Raw genomic sequence first — 17,505 nt, forward strand, 5'->3', positions numbered from 1 at the left:
TGAACAAACAATCTCATGACAAAGCTGAAAAAACACTAGAATGACATGGAATCAGCTAAAACAAGACAGAACATAGAGCAAATGACTTTAAGAAGCTACACGTTCATACTCTAGTCTTCTAACTATTCAGTGGGAGCACCAGTTCACAGGTCTTTTCAGACTTTTGCCAAGGTTGTAAACAACACATTGCATTGTGTTGCACAGCTGGTGTAATTAGATCTACCATTTTAACTCCATGCATTTAGTAATTCTTTTAAATGTGCTAAAAGCTAATAAACATATTGATTCAAAACATGTGCTAAAATGCTAAAACTGATCAAGACAAAAACATGAAATTAGTTTTAAACTCTCCAAACAAAACCTGTTTTTTAACATCAGGGTACCAGATTGGAGGTCAGTAACATCTGACTCTAATTAGGAGAAGAAAAGGAAAATAAAATCAAAGCTGTTACTATTTCATCTTTTATTACGATAATGACACAAATATTTTTTTGAATGTGTATTGAACGTGAATGTCCTTTAAATTGTCACAAACTATTTTCAGGAATTTGGGTTGAAGACATCTGCCAAATTAATGTCAATATAGTATATGCTTGAAAAAGTGATAGTTTCGACTTGACTTGACAAACAGGATTTCCAATAATTATAGGTGGTAGTACTCTTTGTCTCTCACTCTGCCTCAATGAGCCCCACAGTGGTGTGTGGTTCTTCAGATTGTGCTTGGTCTGGAGCCTTGCTGGAGGCCAAATATCATGAGTGCTCAAAATAAGCACTAGCTTTGGCAATGCTAGTCAAGATGTTCAAACCTCTTAGGGAATCATAGTTTTGGATGGGTTGGCCCCATCAAATCTCTCTTTGAGCCGGAACCCAAGCTACTGTGGGTGGCTCAGGCTACCATGGTATTGTCATCAGGGAATATCTGCACTTGATGTCTTGGTTAGAGGCCTCTCAAGGGGCTCCTATCCTAAACCTCACAAGCTAACTGTATGGAAACCTCTCTCTTCAAGCTAGTAATATCTGTGGTCCGATCTCTGGACACTCTCCACCACGCCTGGCCCTTCTATCCATTTTGGTTCATGTTTTCATATGAACCAGCCCTTTTGGCCCAACACTCTTCTGCCACTACTCTGAGGGGCAGTCTCAAGTGCACTTGATGTGCCCCCTGAAACTAATCCGTGCTGCACATTGTATTTTAGGACACTGGTCCACTTGTTTGTGTCCTTTGGAATACTGAGCATGCACAGCCTTGCAAGTTAGATGATGACTAAAATTGCTTTACAACTGAAGAAGGCTCCATGGCCGAAACGTTGTGTTTTCTTTCCGTGTTCTCTTTTCAGCATGGAATAAACCTATTACTTGTTTCTTTGCTGACTACAATTTGTTTGTCTTGTAGGGAGTCTGGATTTCAAATGAGCCTTGGTCCAGGACCTGGGTTGGGTGGCAATGTCGGCTTCCTGTAGCACATTCATTTGTTGCTCCCTCGATCAATTAGTTCATTTTACATGCAGTGTGCAGGATGACTGCTGCCTGATCCAGTCAGGACCTTCAGTGCCATAACTTGGTTGGGTATATCACATACCCAAGAGGTCATGTTAACCCTATTTTTCTGAAAAGACAGACTGTACAGTCAATATCCTTATATGTCTCTTCTCACATGACATGTTGTATTTGTGGTGATATTTTAGGATTTACCTCATCAATGTACTCGTCCTGATTGGACATCAAGAGAAATCCACCATCATCAAGGATCACACAATCGACAAGCTACGATTAAGAAAAATGATAAAATCAGGTCGAAGTGAACATATGGTTTAAAATAAATTGCTTAGAAAACATATAGGGATGTAGGGAAACATACCTTAGAATTCTTTTCACAGCCACATATCTCGCTATTGCACTGAAAGCAAGAATTGACATTACTTACTTTAAAAATTACTTTTTCACATCCTAAAATAATTATTTGTGCAACTGTGCTAAAATACAAATTCTATATATAAATATTTACATATATTTATTCTGATAGGAAAAAATATTTACTTTTATTAGGCTCTCCACATTTACAATACGCTTACAGAAGGACAAAAGTGTAAATAAAACCCATCATTAATTATCTCCACAGATTTTTATTCTTTAGCAAATACTCCCTACAGGGTAAGTTTAAGAAGGTCTTGCTTAAGTTCAGGTCAAAAGTACTGTATATGACACCATGTTTTTCATGTAGTAGACGTCTAGGTAACTACCTAATATAGATAAATATGCTAGGCGACTGTTTTTATACATATATTATAGAGATCACTAGATGGCACAAAAATGAAAATGAACATGCATAAGAGTAGGGAAAAACCAACTTAATATATTATATTATTAAAAGAAATCATCTTTCTTCTTACTCAAGCAACAGCAGTAGATTGGTCCTCTAAAATATTAATCCTGCAGATTCTACTCAGAGTTGTCAACTATCCACAAATGTGTAATAAATATAAATATAAGTATAATAAACAGCCCAATTTTAACATTTTTGTACTCCATCCATCTATTTCCTAACTGATCCTTCCAATTCAAGATCGCAAGTCAGAACCTATCCCAGAAAGCAAAGGGTGCCACATGGGATACATCTTGGATGGGATGCCAGTTCATCACAGGGCGAACACAGACACAGACAAACTCACACCCAGGCCAATTTTCTCAGAAGCCAACTAACCTACCAGTACAGTATGTTTTTGGACTACTGGAGAAAATCCACATGGACATGGGGAGAACATACAAACTCTACACAAATAGCACCCCTGAACCCAGGGCCCCAACAGTGTGAAGCTGTAGCCCACAAATTAAATGTGGAAAAACATGTGAAAGTTGATTAAAGTAAAGGTATATGCCTTATAGTTTAGAGCTAATATAAACCCTTAGCAGAGCAATTTGGATGTGACATGGTATGACTGGTGCATTCAGTAAGTAGAGTGGGACAGGTGAATTGCTGTTTATGTCTGCAGTTTATGTCTAGAAAAATACACGTTCAGAGATTATTATCAAGCCAGGACTCGTAACATTACCATGGTGAATCCTGTAATATTATATTATGAAAATAAAGCTAATTGAATGAGAATTTACAATTTTTTCTTTCTTTGTTCTATTTGGGATCATCTAACAGTCTCTGCATATGCTTGATACAAATCTGTGTTATCGGTCACCCTGATGATGACTAACCCCTATATTATAATGACTCATGGGAAACAGTTGTTGATTCAATGATTCATTTTAAGGTCACACAGACTCACTGCTTGTGCACAGCATTGTCATGACATCAATATGTGTCATCTTAACAGTACAGGTATCTGAATCCTGATTGGTTAAAAAGCTCACACATACTCGTCTTTACTTTGCACATATTGTTTTTATTCCTGGGATGTGTATGACCCCTCCAGCGTCCACCTACAAGTCTGAGACATTCCCTCACTGGGCACAATTGCAAGAGAAATAAAGCAGGAGTTGGCTTCCTTATTTAAAAAAAAACTTGATTCTTATCTCACAAATTGCCTTTTAATCTTGTTTTCACATTCTATGGTCCATATAAATTAAAAGAAATTGCACCATGCTGTTAATGTTATCAGAACTTTAATTTTATGGTACCACAAACGTCTTGTGCCATTTTATTCCAAGTCTGAGTTTCTAGGTCCTCACTAGTTTCAATAAGAGACAGGTCCATCTTGTAACTCCATGGCAGAGGGATCTGCTTATTGAAAGCAAACACCGCATTTTTAACCCAAGATTTCCTTTTTTTCCTACCCCAACCCCCTAAAACTCTGACCCCTGACCCCTCTGATTTTACTTTTGGGAGATGTTCAATTGAGGAAGGAAGCAAGTTTGTTTTAATGACTGATCTCCGTTTAAAAAAAAAAAGACTGTCTATAAAAATAAGAAGCTTGCCATCAGTACAGAAATCCTGAGATTGACAACCCTACTATAATGGTAACAAGCCACTGTTATTACTTTCTATGTGATTATGTGTGGAAAAACTAAATTGTATTCTTACTCCTTTCCTGATTGTTGCATTTGTGAAGTTTGCCATCCATTCTGCGATACTAATCTTTACGCCGACAACTGTAAGAGATCAAGAAATGTTCATTTAATGAAACACATTCAAAAAGTAAATTATTTGATCACAAAATAAATTATTTGATATGTCTCAGTACTTTTTTCTTCACAAACTGACACCTTATTTGTGGTAAGTTAAAAACCAATACATCATCAAATATTATTTTAGTCTTACAGCAATTACTTAATTTTTATTAGTACCTAATGAAAACCATAAAACTATTACTAAGGTCTCAATTGTATAATACACTAGTAATGCTTTATTTAGAATACTGTATACAGTTACCATGTTATAGGAAATATATTGCTGCTCTGGAATCTGTCCAGAGAAGAGCAATTAGATAAATTTTGTCTTAAAATAATGTACTACACTGAGAAGGGTATCCGATACTGTACAAGTATTCATAATCCTTAATCCTTGACAAAGTTAACCGAGTGAATATCTACATAACAAACAGTGAAACAGTAACGAGAGAACAAGAGTGGATACTATATGGAAGTTCCTTTAAAGCAAAGAACAGGAGACTAAATGGGTTGAATGGCCTGCTCTCGTTCATAGCCATTCTTATGTTATTTTCTGATCTTTATTGGTCTGATCTTTATTGGTCAGAAAGCTTTTAGGTCATATCTCTCCCACAGTTCAGCTCTTCTTATTTTCTAAGGCAGGCTATATAGTGCAGACATCTCAGTTTTTAAATACTATATATTTTTTAATTGGACCTTTTTTCTAGTTCAAGAGCAAAATTTTAACTGAATACACAGAAACAGTTGTAGTCAGTTTATACACTTCTCTCTTCAGAAATCTTTATAAGAGCAGTGAATAAAACAGTGTGCAATCCAAGTTACAGTGCTACAAAAATCAATATAAATTGATATTTATCAGGTTCTAAGGTACATTTACCACAAGTCCAGTGAAAAACAAAAAAGGTTCTTAAAAACAATATTTGTTTTTCCCATCTCCTCATATTATTAAAATTATCTGCTTTGTGGCTATTGCTCAATTTTACTTTTAAAAATAATCCTGTGATCTTGCTTTTCATTTTCTTAATCTAGACTATGCAGCTGACAAATTACAAATTCACTATACTGTAATATGCACATGAAATTAAAATTACAATTATTATTGTCATGGGTTTTTGCTTTTTTCACAAGTCACTTATCTGAAGGCAATGTGAATGCAATCTAATCTAACACAAACATATAATATGAAAAATAATGTTATATATTCTGCTCTGCCATTAAAGCTCTGCTTGGTCATACCTGCTGGTTTCATCTTTTTGCCATCAATGGTCAAATCAACTGCTCTGCTCACCAAGATGCCAGAATCAAAGCCACTCTCCCCGCTTCCTGAGTCAGGAAAAAATAAAAGCCAAATTCATGTTAAAACCTGCTGATTCCACAATTATGTCTAGCACTTGTTTAAAACCTGTTTTCAAACCTTTTCTATTGCAGGTCATTTCAGGTCAGTAGTAGAATTATTCTGTCTCACCCGTGCAAACATCCCAATATGATACTGTATATGTCTTTTCCTTTACAAATACAACCCAAAGGTTTAGAGCTCTGTAGGGTATTTGGACATTTCTATAGGAACCTACAGGCTATTTTTTAATGATTGTTAAACTCATGATAACCTTTGAAAGTAAGTTGACCTTTTCTATTTACTCCAGCACATTACATGTCACACCAAATCCAGCACTGATTATTGTGACAAGAGGTCTTAAATACACAAGTAAGCTCCATCATATTATTGTTTTTAATTTTCTGTCTCTCTTGTCTGGTAAATGTCAAAAAAAGATTTAAGCAACTACTGTTCCAGAAGTACCATTTGTACCATTTTTGCCTATTGAAAAGGACTTGATAATGTTAATAGTAAAACCACCAGAAAAATAATACAGAGAAACCATTGAACTGTTGCAGAAGACACACTACAGCAGAGATAAAGAGATAACGATCTGAAGCTTACTGTTGAAATAAGGTGCTGTAAAGATATAGAAATCATTATCCAAGCTTCTTTTGTAGAAGCTAGCCTCATAAGTTTCAGCACTTTCTTTCCAATCTTCCCCAGCACTAAAATGAAAGAAGGGAAAACCTATTTTTAGTAGGGAATCTCAGATTGTAACTTGCTTAATTAATTAACATTTCAATGTTTTAATTAATATATAAAGATTTTTTATAATTCACAATAATTCATGTGTGGCCCTGTGGCTAAGGATCTGCGCCTGTGACTGGAAGGTTGCCGGTTCAAATCCCGCGGCTGGCAGAGGAATCCTACTCCGTTGGGCCCCTGAGCAAGGCCCTTAACCCTAACTGCTCTAGGCTCTAGGGCGCCGTACAATGGCAGACCCTGTGCTCTGACCCCTTCTCCGTGTCTGTGTCTCCATGGAGAAAAGCTGGGGTATGCGAAAAGACGAATTCCTAATGCAAGAAATTGTATAGAGCTAATAAAGAAACATTATTCTGGGTAACTAATTTATTAATTCTCGTTCCCTCGGTCCCATGAGGGCTCATCCCAGTTGCGAGGCAGCGTCTCAGAGTGACTCTCAGCGAGTCAGAGGACTTCTTTCGCTTCCTTCTCACGTAACTTTCTCTTCATTCTCAATCCCTCGAGCAGCGCCTCTTAAAGTCATTCCTCCAGTCAGGGGTCCTTTCTCCCTTGAGGGATTAGTTCCCAGTCGTGAGGCAGTGCCTCTCGTGCGACTCTCAGTGAGTCAAGGGGCTATCTCCTCCTTTCTATCCCCTGAGGGCAGCGCCTGGTCATGAGGCAGTGCCCATCAAAGAGACCCTCAAGGAGTCAGGGGAGTCTTCCTCTCCCTTCCCTACCCCTGAGGGCCTAGCTCCCAGTCGTGAGGCAGTGCCTATCTAGCGACTCTCAGCGAGTCAGGGGTGTTCATGTTTTCACACCCCGGAGACTGCCGAGTCAGCCAACCCAATCGGTCACTTGGGTTCCCCGTGCGTTACTTTTCTCTACTTTACTAACCCCTGCTTCTCCCCTTCAAATATATAATAGATTAAAAATAATTATGGATTTTTTTTCTTGATATCAGGGTAAAGGAAAAGCTATTAATGTATAACTAACCAGCAACAAATTAAAATAACATAATTTGCTACTTTTTCATTCATTATTTTCCTTTATAATATACAGGGTACAAGCATGCTCTACTACAAGTGCTCAGAAGTGGAAAAAAACGTTCTAACCAGACAGTAGTTAAAAGTCTCTATAAGGCATATTGTGCATGTCATATTACATATACAACACAAAATCTCATATTAAATTTCTCAGTGTGAATTTCCTGTGTCATGATTGTTGTGTATACCATGCCATATTTTTCCAATAATGGGGGTTTATCTGAAATATCCAAACCCCAGCCATTCTTACAAATTGTTTATGATGGGCCTGATGAACTGCAGCTCTGCATTTTATATTTACAAATTCTAAAAGCATTATAAATAGCAACATTTCATTTGAGTGTGAATGTGTGTTTAAATAAGAGGTCCTTACTGATCCATTATATTGGATTCTGAAAATAAACTACAAACACTGTGACGTTCTTGAATATCTGAGTCTAATTCTAATGAGACTACTTTTGTAGAGATGAAATCTCTGCCAATTATATAAACGTAATTTATAATACGTTTCTTCAAAAGTGCCACCATTCAGAGCAGAACACTAATTTTGGCTGTCTGTATAATAACATATAAAAATACTGAGACAGAGTAGAACAGAATCCTGAAGTAAGTGACTTTCCTCAGGCACGGGCAAATTTAACCACGTGCTACAAGTGATTTGAATTGAGTTTTTTGCCCCTAGTATGTAGCATGATATTCAACATATTGTGGACTATCCTAACATACAGGAAGGAAAAGCTTTTAATTCTTAATATGACATCACTACATTTTGAAAATAAAAATAAATACTGAGGTACAGCATACCTTTTGGGGTACACTCTTGTGATCCCTCCATCCGTAGCAACAAACCTGGCAACGACTCCAGTTCTATTTTTTCAAAAGAATGCAAACCACAATGAGGGAACTCCATTTATCTCTGATGGTTTAGGCTAAATAATACTAAAACGTAAAGACTTATCCATTTAGCCTTTCTAAAGTCAACTTTCCAAATCCCATGAAGTAGAGGCGCCATAAGTGGCTGATGGTTTTCGTTGAATTAATTTCCCTGAAGATTAGTCTCAATGCACATATAGATTTTAGAAAGTTAAATATAAAACACATTGTTTTCATTAATGTTGCTCATTATCTCAAGCATTTTACATGACTCGGGAACTAAATCGGTGCGATGGTTTGTTTTTTTTTCTGTGACAAATTACTGGTGCAGAGGTTAATTTGTTAAAACAATTCTTTCACAATGAAGCATCATTCAGCACAGAGCAGAACCTGGAGAAGAACTGAAAATTAATTAACTAAATTCAGTCTTGAGAATAGGTGCAAGTTCTCTATAGTGTGAGGTGCTAGCATATGCAGCAATATTTTCCTTTTATTATCCAGTTTCTTATAATATTAGAAGTTATGACCTGTCTCTACACTATGAATACATTCTATGATCCAAAAAACAACACCCAAAGTCAAGACATCTTTTTGCATTGTACATTTAAAGATTATATCAATCAGGAAATAAAAATGGAAGACAATCTAATACCTAGTACAGGTCTTAAAAACATAAATTTCTTACAGAGATTGTTTTTTCCAGTGCTGGACAAGCTCAGATGTAATTCCAGCATCTAGGAGGAGCCTATTGACCAGCATAGCATTGCCTAAAAGAACAAAAATATGTCAGTTAGCATTTTGTTCAATATATGAATACCAAACAAATGCTATGGATGAAACTAATACATCAGCAACAACATCTAAGAGAATAAATGGGTCATTTTCATTACTTCTTTTAAAACTGTTCAGCTCATCTTCTTTCTGATACTTGCCACCCTTTGTGACTAATCAATACGTTTTTTTTTTGTTGAAACAACAGCCATATTGAAATGGTCAATATTGGGAAGGAAAAACATTTTGAAGTGAAATATGCATATTTAAATACACAGGCAGTGTTTTTAGAAAATGGCTTGCAAAACGCAGTACTTTTGCGCACTTCTGTTGCACTGTGTATACAGTAGCTTTAATTTGGAAACACAATTCAGACTAAGAAGGTAAATATTAGTGTTTACTATCCACTACAATGATTAACATGTAACTAGATGTTCAGGATTTTTAAATTAACAGGCTCTACAGCCTCTAATAGTGACCATTTTCCAGTATGTGCAGATATACTGTACAGTACTAATGATATACAGTACACCACTGGACCACAAAGCAATGAAGATGTTATACCTCTTCAGCTCTCTTCTTCACAATGACAGCATCACATATTTCTAAACAACCTTGAGCATAAAGGCAGGAGTGAGAATGAGTGGTTAGAGTGTCCCGTACTGGGATAGAGTATAAGATATGCAAAAGGTGATATGATCAACAGTAGACCTTGCCTTGTAGACAGCTACCATCCATTGTGATGTACAGTATATAGATCTAGGAACTGAAAAGTCATATTGTGGAATACGCCACTTGCATTCCAAAGGATTCTCCATCCTGCACTTTGTATCCCAAAGGAATTTGGATAGAAATTCTGACATATCAGAACTAATATGACATTTCAGTCCTCAATGCAGTTATGATTTCCTGGAGATTTCAAGACTGCTGCTAGATCTATGGTATTGTATTAGTTTGGTTTTGAGGCAGCTGTTTACAGAAAAGAGTCCCTCCATCCATTTTCAATTCAGGGTTGCAGGGGAGCCAGAGCTGATTCTAGCAAGCAATGGGCACAAGGCAGGATACACCCTGGATGGGACGCCAGTCCATCCCTTGGCAGACACACAGACTCAGATACACACACACACTCAGACCAGGGCCACTTTCTTCAGAAGCCAATTAACCTATCAATATGCTTTTGGACTGTGGGAGGAAAATCCATGCATACACAGGGAGAACATAAAGACTCCACGCAGATAGTACCCCAGGTCCGGGATTGAACTGACTGTGCCACCCTAGTTAAGACTGACTCTAGACAATCTGACCCAAGAGAACGTCAGGTACAGTACTGCAGTTTGGTGAAGATGGAGAGCAAAGGCAGTGAGGAGTTTTGGAGCACAGAAAGTGTTGAAAAGAGCACCACAGCTCAGAGAAAACATGGAGACACTGTCTAATTTAAAGATTGTGATACAAGGGAGACCCAAACTACCTGCAATGTGATAGGGATTGAAAGTTAATTGCAGACAATATTAGGGAAAATGAGAGAAATAAAATAACAATAAAGTGGTATCATTACGAGTCCTGAAAAAATTAAAATGACCTTGGTGATCAAAACACGTGTTTTAGATTTAACTCTTGGGTTATATAAAACGCAAAGCTTTAAGCTTTTTATCATAAAAAATCAGTTTTATAAGTACTCCCCCAACGCTCTTCTATGACTTCATTAAAAAAAAAATTTAACACACTCTCAGACGCACCTGTCATAACACTTATTACATGTTCTTTTCTCCTTCAAATGCTTTAAATTAAAATTGATTATAAACAGAACCTATGAATTTTAATGTAATTTTTTTTTATCTGCTTCACTGAACCTAAGCAAATAAATCTGTCACTGGACACTCTGAATGCCAGAAATAATTAAGTTTGATGTATAGTATGAGCTGCAGAAGCAATGAATACACCTAACAAAGAATCTATCCAAATTTTAGCCAATCTGTTAGATACTTATTTATCTTTTTACAGTAACCTACTACTTGCTGCAGTGTCTCTTGATACTTGGAAAGAACCCGAACACCTTTTGAATCCAAACTTGAACAGACCACTGTCTTATACAGAAATCCTAAACACTGGTGTGTCAGATAATATACTGAAAAAATTATCATGACTGGGAATCACAAACATTGTCAAAAAAAACACTCATAACATGAAATTCTATGTTTAAAGTATAGTTATTGTGCCAACAGATCAAATTTCAAAGTACTACTTTTGTTATTTTTTTAACTTGTCCTGTTTTTCTTCACAAACACTGTGTAATTGGACGACCATTAAGTGCTGGTGAAACACCAGTGCAGTTCATACATATATTACAGATGTAAACCTATATAGCATGTGTGCAGCCATCTGTTCATTAACATAATTTTGGTGTGAAACTCAATCTGTGATGTGTAAAACCTTTAGAAACCAGGCATACACAGACACACTATAGAAACCCAAATCTCAGATGAGTGCTGGTTTTGAAGGGTGACAGAATGTTCCAGGGGAGTTCAAACCTACTTTAACTTTTATTATTACCTTTGATACTTACATGTTGGGTTATTTGGTGTTTTCCTGTCTATAAATTCATTGAAGTCCATAAGAAATTGGGTCCTGTTTTCAGACGGCTTCAGGTCTTTGCAGTACTCTCTGCAGATAATAAATGTTTACAAAGACTAATTAAATTTCACTCAATTTTTTTGTATTTTTTTTTGTATTTATGCAATACTACAAAATATTAAGTAAAACCTGTATAAAACCATAGGCTGTGAGCAATTATCTATACCATATGTACAGGTATCTACTGTATAAGTCCAAAACACTGACTGATACGTAAAATGGGACCACTAGTTTCAGTCAGATATTTCGAGTTTTTTCACCTTTTAACTTACATTTTTATGTTAAGTAGTTAATATACTAGAGTACATTACACTGCCTAGTGGTTGGAAGCAGAACAACTTGAGGTAGTTTAAAAGCTATATATTTTTTACAAAGTTTCTGTAAATGCTTTGTGACAGTAGTACAGCCATTATCATAATTACTAGGCATGCCACAGAAATTTCAGTTGCATGCTGGGTTAATTTAGAATTTTCAACAGACATGATCTGGAGACTAAGACAATAAATCTAATCCACTGACATAAAATCTGTGGTCTCAAGCAGTTTCTAAGTGGGCATGAGTCCAACTCACCAATGGACAATAGGAAATGTGGGGCGCAACTGGATAGTGTATTAGAATGAGGATCTAAATACTGTTAGGAACTCATCATACCACAGGGAAGAAATACAGAGTTCAAAAATTACACGGTAACTGCAAATAAATGTATGCTTTGTTAACTGAAGATTATCCACCCATTTTCAGTAATTGCTTAGACAGCTGCAGTGAGCCAGAGCCGTACCCGGAAGGCATTGGTGCAAGGCTCAATAAGATGGATTAATAACCTTTTAAATATCTTCAATTGGTACTATCAGACAAACATTTAAAGAATATTCTCCGGTGTGTTCTCCTGTTCTCAGTTTTAAAAGCACTTACACATCTTGTCCACTCTGAAGAAGTCTAAGTCCAAAAGTCTTTTGTAAAAATCAAAGACTGTTTTTGTCATAGTATTCAAAGTTGAAAACCTTAGTTGGTGCCTCATGGATGTTTTAATGGAAGCTGCAGTGGTTTCAACATACTGTATTAAATACTGTATGTAAGCACAAGCATCATTCCTTCTTTCTAGCTCAGCAGGCAGTTTTGAAAGCACCAGTTTTCAAGATTGGTACTGTGGCATTACAGAGCACATACAATAATTAGTTTTATCCAGTATTAAATGTCTAATATATTGGGAAACCTATTTCATTCCCGGGTGGAAAAAATTAAGCTAATTCAAAGTAGAAGTAAATGTACTCACCTAGGCGCTATGAGTGTGTAGCCATTTTCATTAAAGTTTTCTAGCTGCATGCTTTCAGAGACTGTAAGAGGAAAGATATGTATTAAAATTCTCATTTGTAACTTGTTGCAAAAAATCATGACAATCCCTCTTTACAGGATCTCTAAGGTTACAATATAAACCTCGGAAATACTATGTTACTATGTCATCCACATCAAATTGGTTAGTAATAACAAATGAGATAGTTCAGCCATGAATAAATAAGAAATCCTAATGTGTGGAACAGAAACATTTATAACAGTATATACAGTATGTATTTACCCAGTTCTTACATTTTGAATCCCCTTACAATAGTGCCAAGCAATGTTCATCACCAAAACCTCAATTGCCATAAGGAGAGGTATTGCAAAACTCTGGTAAAAGATGTTGTGCAACTTGGTTTTCTTTTATGGTTGAAATAATTATGTGCAAAGGCACAGTTTTTTTCAATGTCTTATTTTTACTAATAAACAACATTAACTGTTCTATTGTTAACTTTTGTCAACTAAAATTGTTTTCAGCCCTGTCAAAAAAAATATTAAAATGTTGCTCAAGGTTTTTGTTTCACTGTAACCACTGACATACTGTACTGTATATTTATAAATAAGTCAACAGGTAAACATTTTTGGGGTTTCTTGTCATATTATTCAGTTTTTTCATTGTGGATAGCCTTTATAATTAAATAGGGACCTATTTTCCTGATGTTTTAGATATTTCAGTCATTATTCAGTTTAAAAATAAAATTGAATTGCCTTTTGTATTCATGAAGCTAATTTTTTGTGCATCTTCGAACTGTACAGTTCTTTCAAATCTCACTCTGTTGGTTATGATGCATATTTGTAAGAGATAAATATTACATTCAATGGTTACAGAGTGTATGATGAGTGCAGTACTCACATGTACTGAAATGCAATGTAATTTCCTTTCATAAGCTAGCAAAGCTGACTAAGCTTTCTTGTAATATGCAAAGCGTGATGCTGAAGTGATGATACATGCTAGGGCTATCTTGCTGGATTGCAGAGCTTAAAACTTTCAAATACTTTCCAGTTTCCACATGCAGCCTACATCATTTTAGACCTGTACCAACTCAAGAAAAGCAAGTCGGGTGAAAGATTGCACCACCAGACACACCAAAATAAATCAGATGATGCACATTGAAAACACAGATATTACTGGATTAGAACAAAAGCCTAGAACTGGTATGAACAAAAGGTTAGATGTTACAGGAAAGGACAGCATTAGACATGCAAGGAACAGAAGAACTGGTACAACCACATGAGGAAAACAACCAGCTTGAGAATACTTGCCCCTTGGCCCTGTGAAAATCCAGTAGAGAGAGAGAATAAGGAGGGAAACAGAAAACAGGGTAAAACTACAGGGGTTACAGCAAACAATATTTTATTCAATGAGCATCTCTTGAATAAAAATATTGCAATCTGATCAAGAGGTGTTCTTTAGATGGTAAAGATAGTAAGCTAAAGAAAGCAGGTGTCTGCAGAAATCTAAGGTTTTCTTAGTAGCTTCTGTGGGGCTGTGGTATTTACATATTGCCAGATATGATGTCTTCTTTCATGAAAAAGATGTTAAATACATCCTTTTACTGAAAGAGATATGGGCTGCCCCTACCAGAGTCTTAAAATTATTCCCTTCAGTGCAGTGCACTGAAACTGTCCTGCATGTTGTCAAGTCTTTAAGTAATTAGATGCAAGGTTTGTTGCATATTAAAAAAAAATCTTCCTTAAAAAGTAAGTTTTTGAAAGCAAAATCCAGAGACAATGATATACTGTAGCATACAATTCCTAAGAACCTATATAAAGTACCATAGTTGTGATCTCATATTACAACCTGAGTATGGTTTTTGAATATATTCGAACAGTTCATTGAATTTTTTTCTGTTATCTACTACTGCATTTTATTGTATTGATCAGTGCTCTCAGCATAGTTTTGTAAGTTTGCTGAATTCAGAACTTTGTCATGTACTCTAGTTACTAAATTCAAGTTACTCTGACAAATGCCTTTCCAAAGACAAAATGTAGATGAACTGTATTTTGTCAGTTTGTTTGAATTCAGAATGCAGATAACTAATATAACCTACTAAAAACACAGATGGAAAGATGGGGCAAAAAAATATTTTTCTTTAGAGAATTGATAGTGGTTTCATATACTTTGCATAATTTAATCAGGGTTTCAAGGATTCAAAATGAGTGCAGAAAATAAGGATGACAAGGGGAGAGCTAGTGAAGGCTCAGTTTTGAGAAGGAAATATGACGTTCTTATTAAATGTTTTAAAAGTCTTATAGTCACGCTACCCCTCAATCCATCCATTATTAGAAAATTAACTAATCCTGGAAAGGATCACATCAACCTGGCATTCTCCTAAAGGCACAGTGCATGGTGGACCTGAAACCCTAGACTGTACTGTATACTGGTACGCTGCAGGGCAGGTAGACACTTGCAGCAGGACAGTTTACCAACACTGATCACCCTAGCTTGCATGCCTTTGGAAAATGGGCGAGAAGCACAAGAACCAGGCGTGAATCTCACAGTCCCAGTCCAGAATCAAACCCTGGATTCACGAGCTGAGGGGCAGCTGCGCTGGCTGTCAGGCCACCCCTTCCATCATATAAAGGAAATAAAGATCATAATAAACACATTACCTATTATATAAAGAAATATAATTGCAAACAGCTTAATTTAAAATATATATATTGCACTGCAATTCTATTACCAGTATTTAAGATAAGGATTAAGTTTTCCATGTTTTTTTAAACTCTTTAGGGACATGACTCATCTAACAAGGGAAGTATTTTCTATGCAGTACCTTTACAATAGGATACAGTCCATTCCATTAAAAGACATGATTCAGGATTACTAACTACAATAATAATAATAATTTAAAACAAGTTTTATCAATACAATTACAGATAAAGTCAATCTCAAGTACAAAATCAATTCGGGATCATATGCATTTAGAATGTATATTGTAGAACAGTATTTTCTTTATTTTAAAACAATTATTTTTGTTATATCAATGCTTTTTTCTCTTATATATAAAACCAATTTTGATATTTAAACTTAAATTCTTAAACTTTTGTTGGTCAGTTTTACCAGTTACACAGTTTTTTGGACTGTTAGTTTGGTAGCTAGAAACTCCAACTTTAAGGATGACAAAATGGCATATTGATTAAAATTGGCATACTGATTGAAGAAGCATTCTGACTGAGAGAAACTGGATGGTATGAGGAGTAGACTCATGATGGCAACAATAAAGCGAAAACAGCGATAATACAAGTTGATTTTCTATATACATTTGGTACCACAAAACATTTTGATTTTTAGACCCTGAAACTCTACAGAGAGAATCAGACACATAGCTGGGGTCCTGTGACACACCCATCTTTAAAGTCCTTAATAACCTGCCACTTTGTAAGAATTACTGCTGACTGGAGGAGTGGCGTGTCTCTCAATGGCATTGATTGCTGACGAACCACAGGAGTCACTGTGTGCCGGAAATCCGAAAGAGCACTGGCTGACTAAGCCCAAGCCTACACTGCGGGTGCTCAGTCAGTTTTGTGTTTCTCCTTAGGGAATTCCAGGCACCATTTGTTAGCAACATGGCCCAGACTCACAATGGCAACATCAATGCTACCAGTCTCAATTTGTACTTTAAAAGAGCACTTTTACCCTTTGAGCCTGATCCTGTATGTGACACAATTCCCACAGATAGGTAAAAACCCTGATATATTTCAAGTGGGTCTGGTGCTCATTTGGACTAATTGGCTTTGAGCCATTCACATTAGAGGTAACCTCTTATCCAATTGAATACAATATGTCCCACACCAGGTTAAAACAATGACAATTCAGACTCTACTCTTGACAAAAAGTAACTTGTAAATCAATACCAACTGTCATGGAAAATGTTTATAATGCATGAATGACAAAGAATATTGCAATAATAAGATAAATGATAGGTATGTAATATTTTATTGGGGGGTAGCTATAAGACCTTTAAACACAATGCTTACTACAAGTCCAATTTTGAAAAATACAGGAGAAATAATTACCCTCCTTATTTGTCTGCCCTCATCAAACTCATGATGTGTCTGCTAAATAGACACTGTTTTACTTTATTGTCTAATACAGGTTATATTTTATCTGCAATTCTTATCTTTTGTTTCTCTCACCACCTCTACCTTGTTTGCATTTCAGAATGAGATGTTTTTCAGTCATCTTATCTTGAAACCAGCTTAAGGATTTATTAAGGATGATTTTACGAGAGTTTAAGTTAAGATTAGGCTATGCCATTGCTACAATACTCCTTCAGGGCACTTTAAAAATTACTTGCAATTGTCAGTGCCTTAAAATGATGCAGACACCCTTAAAGTCACATGATCTAAAATCCATAGAGAAAACATTGTTGTGGGAATAGAAAAGAGACATACAGTGGAACATACAGTATGCATGCATCAGAGCAAAAACACAGTTCACCTAGTCATCACAGGGTGAAATATAGATACGGCATTGCATACGTGACATTAAAGTCGTATATACTTGTGAAAAACTATTTCATGCACTGCCTTCTGTCTTAAAACTCGTGTGTCTTTTTTATGGAAATGCAAGCAGCCTAATCGTTGATTAGTAATTGTTATTATTGATGGTAAATGTAAATAGTAATTGTAAAGAGTGGTGGCAAATGAATTAAATAGTAAGAAATGAAACCT

The 17,505-nt window shown here is 36.0% G+C and overlaps 1 protein-coding gene across 10 annotated transcripts in view; it reads right to left on the minus strand.

Annotated features, from left to right (window-relative positions):
• LOC102697890 (voltage-dependent calcium channel subunit alpha-2/delta-1) overlaps positions 1-17,505 on the minus strand; it is a 238,143-nt gene that overhangs the window by 12,171 nt on the left and 208,467 nt on the right. For 6 of the 10 annotated variants that reach the window (XM_069192580.1, XM_015352218.2, XM_069192576.1 and 3 more), the window contains 9 exons: positions 12,767-12,827; positions 11,426-11,523; positions 8,777-8,858; positions 8,023-8,085; positions 6,056-6,159; positions 5,353-5,439; positions 4,031-4,098; positions 1,859-1,897; positions 1,693-1,764 (listed from right to left, as the gene is read on the minus strand). In XM_069192580.1, the coding sequence (XP_069048681.1) occupies positions 1,693-1,764; positions 1,859-1,897; positions 4,031-4,098; positions 5,353-5,439; positions 6,056-6,159; positions 8,023-8,085; positions 8,777-8,858; positions 11,426-11,523; positions 12,767-12,827 (674 nt within the window). Of the gene's footprint in view, positions 1-1,692; positions 1,765-1,858; positions 1,898-4,030; positions 4,099-5,352; positions 5,446-6,055; positions 6,160-8,022; positions 8,086-8,776; positions 8,859-11,425; positions 11,524-12,766; positions 12,828-17,505 lie in introns of all 10 variants that reach the window. The other 4 variants (XM_069192581.1, XM_015352221.2, XM_069192579.1 and 1 more) reach the window with 1 other exon arrangement.

This window comes from Lepisosteus oculatus, chromosome 7 (genome assembly GCF_040954835.1).
Source record: "Lepisosteus oculatus isolate fLepOcu1 chromosome 7, fLepOcu1.hap2, whole genome shotgun sequence".
Lineage (NCBI taxonomy): Eukaryota > Metazoa > Chordata > Actinopteri > Semionotiformes > Lepisosteidae > Lepisosteus > Lepisosteus oculatus.